This window comes from Propithecus coquereli, unplaced genomic scaffold, assembly GCF_000956105.1.
Source record: "Propithecus coquereli isolate 6110/MARCELLA unplaced genomic scaffold, Pcoq_1.0 Scaffold6, whole genome shotgun sequence".
Classification (NCBI taxonomy): Eukaryota; Metazoa; Chordata; class Mammalia; order Primates; family Indriidae; genus Propithecus; species Propithecus coquereli.
Genome location: NW_012151951.1, coordinates 11,551,338 through 11,553,425, shown reverse-complemented (window position 1 = coordinate 11,553,425; position 2,088 = coordinate 11,551,338). Strand labels below are relative to the sequence as shown.

General features: G+C 34.0%; 1 protein-coding gene across 1 annotated transcript in view; it reads left to right on the top strand.

Annotated features, from left to right (window-relative positions):
• ALG9 (ALG9, alpha-1,2-mannosyltransferase) overlaps positions 1-2,088 on the top strand; it is a 129,924-nt gene that overhangs the window by 38,230 nt on the left and 89,606 nt on the right. Inside the window, exon 10 of the mRNA XM_012659138.1 lies at positions 831-985. Coding sequence (XP_012514592.1) covers positions 831-985 — 155 coding nt within the window. The remainder of the gene's footprint in view (positions 1-830; positions 986-2,088) is intronic.

Sequence of the window (2,088 nt, the reverse complement as noted above, 5' to 3'; positions counted from 1 at the left end):
GCACTGCTCATTATCACTAATACAAGCGCAGTAGGAGATGCCTTCACTGTGGGTTGCAGGCTTGTCACTCAGTGCTCATGAACCTAACCACAGGAACTTTCCAGCAGGTTCTTGGGTATTAGTGGTCATTACATTCCTTTAATTCTTTCACATGCTTTAAGTACATTTTAGTTACAATTTTGGAATTCAAAGTGGATGAATATTACAGAAGAGGGAAAAAAACTAAATAAGTAAATTTCCTTTGAGAGCATTTTTATGTGTATTCTGAAACAAACTCTGTCATTTGTGGCATGATGAAAACCAGTAATGAGTGTGAGAATCTAACAGTTTTTTTCCTTTGATCTATGGCTATTTGAACAGACTGGTGTATAGATAAGAGGATGAATGCATTAAACAGAACATAGGAATTATAAAACCCAAGAAATAGTTTATGTTATACTTTTGGTTAATCTCAGGAACCTTTAGTCTTAGTGACAGGATTCATTAGTGGGAGATGGCTTTTTTTTCTTCACCCAACGTAGAATTTATTAAGTTCTATTACTGATTAACTTGACTTTCATTTGTGTTCTGGCCAAATCCAGTATCGTGCTTCCCTTTAGATTTTGGATCTCCTGGGAGAGCTAAGGAGTATATTCCTCTCTCTACTTGAGCCTTTATCACCTTTATCACGTTGCAGAAAGTGTGAATACGAGAGTTGAAGCATTTTATGGAACATCCTAGGCCCTAGGACTAGGGCATACTGCCAAATTTGAGATCAAGATAACATTGAAACTAAGTATGTTATTATGTTCTAATATGTTGAAATGTGGATATTTTTCTGTGTCTTGCAGTTCAGAATTTAGGCCACCCATATTGGCTTACCTTGGCTCCAATGTATATTTGGTTTATAATTTTCTTCATCCAGCCTCACAAAGAGGAGAGATTTCTTTTCCCTGTATATCCGCTTATATGTCTCTGTGGCGCTGTGGCTCTTTCTGCACTTCAGGTGAGTTTCAGGGAAAAGTATATCGGCCTCATTCTGTTTCACTTATTAAATAATTTCTCACAAAACTTAAGTGCAAATTATAGGATGCTTTCACATAAGATATTTTATCCACACCATTAAACCTGATACAGATCATATTATTAAAGCTTTATATATTGATTGCCTAGCTGTTCATCATACTCTTATTTGCTTATTATATGTTTGCAGTGTTAATTTGTCTCTTGTCAACAAGAATCAAATTACAGAATTTCCATTCTGTGTCAGAGCTAATGGAATGGCTGCTCTTCAACTGACAGATTGGAATAAAACTTGCTCAAGAGTTTGGGATTACATCAGGCAGTTAACAGTATGAGACACTTTGTAATCTTGGTTTAAAACCTGTCCAGGTCAATTCCCTGGTGGAGCTAATCTTATAATAACTTTGAATATATCTGTACTTACGGTCTTAGGAACCTTGGACCCTTTCTTACCCTCTGCTACCATTTGCAATTGGCAGAAAAAAAATAATTAGGATGATAGTTTTTTTTTAAAAGATTTATTGAGATAGAATTCACAAACCATGCAGTTCACCTATTTAAAGTGTATAATTCAGTGGTTTTTAGTATATTCACAGATATGTGCAACCATTACCATAATCAATTTTAGAACATTTTCATCATCTTAGAAACCCTGTATCCTTTGGCTGTTGTTCCCCCCCAATCCCTTTCCCATATCTTCCTAGTCCTAAATAACCACTAATCTACTTTCTGTCTCTATAGATTTGCCAATTCTGGATATTTCATATAAATGGAATCATAAAATATGTGGTCTTTTGTGACCGACTTCTTTCACTTTCAGCATAATGTTGTTAAGGTTCATCAATGTTAGAGTGATAGTTTTAAAAAATAATTTTAATTGTAAAAGTAACTGAACTTCATTGCAGATAATTTAGAAAGTGGTAAAAGAGAAATTAGTTCCACTACCCTAACAAGAACACCTTTTGACATTTTTATATGTCACATGTCAGAGTTTATTATGATTGTGATAATAAGTATATATATAACTTTATATCCATTTTAATTTACTATTATACCATTACATTCTCTATATTGCCATAACATTGT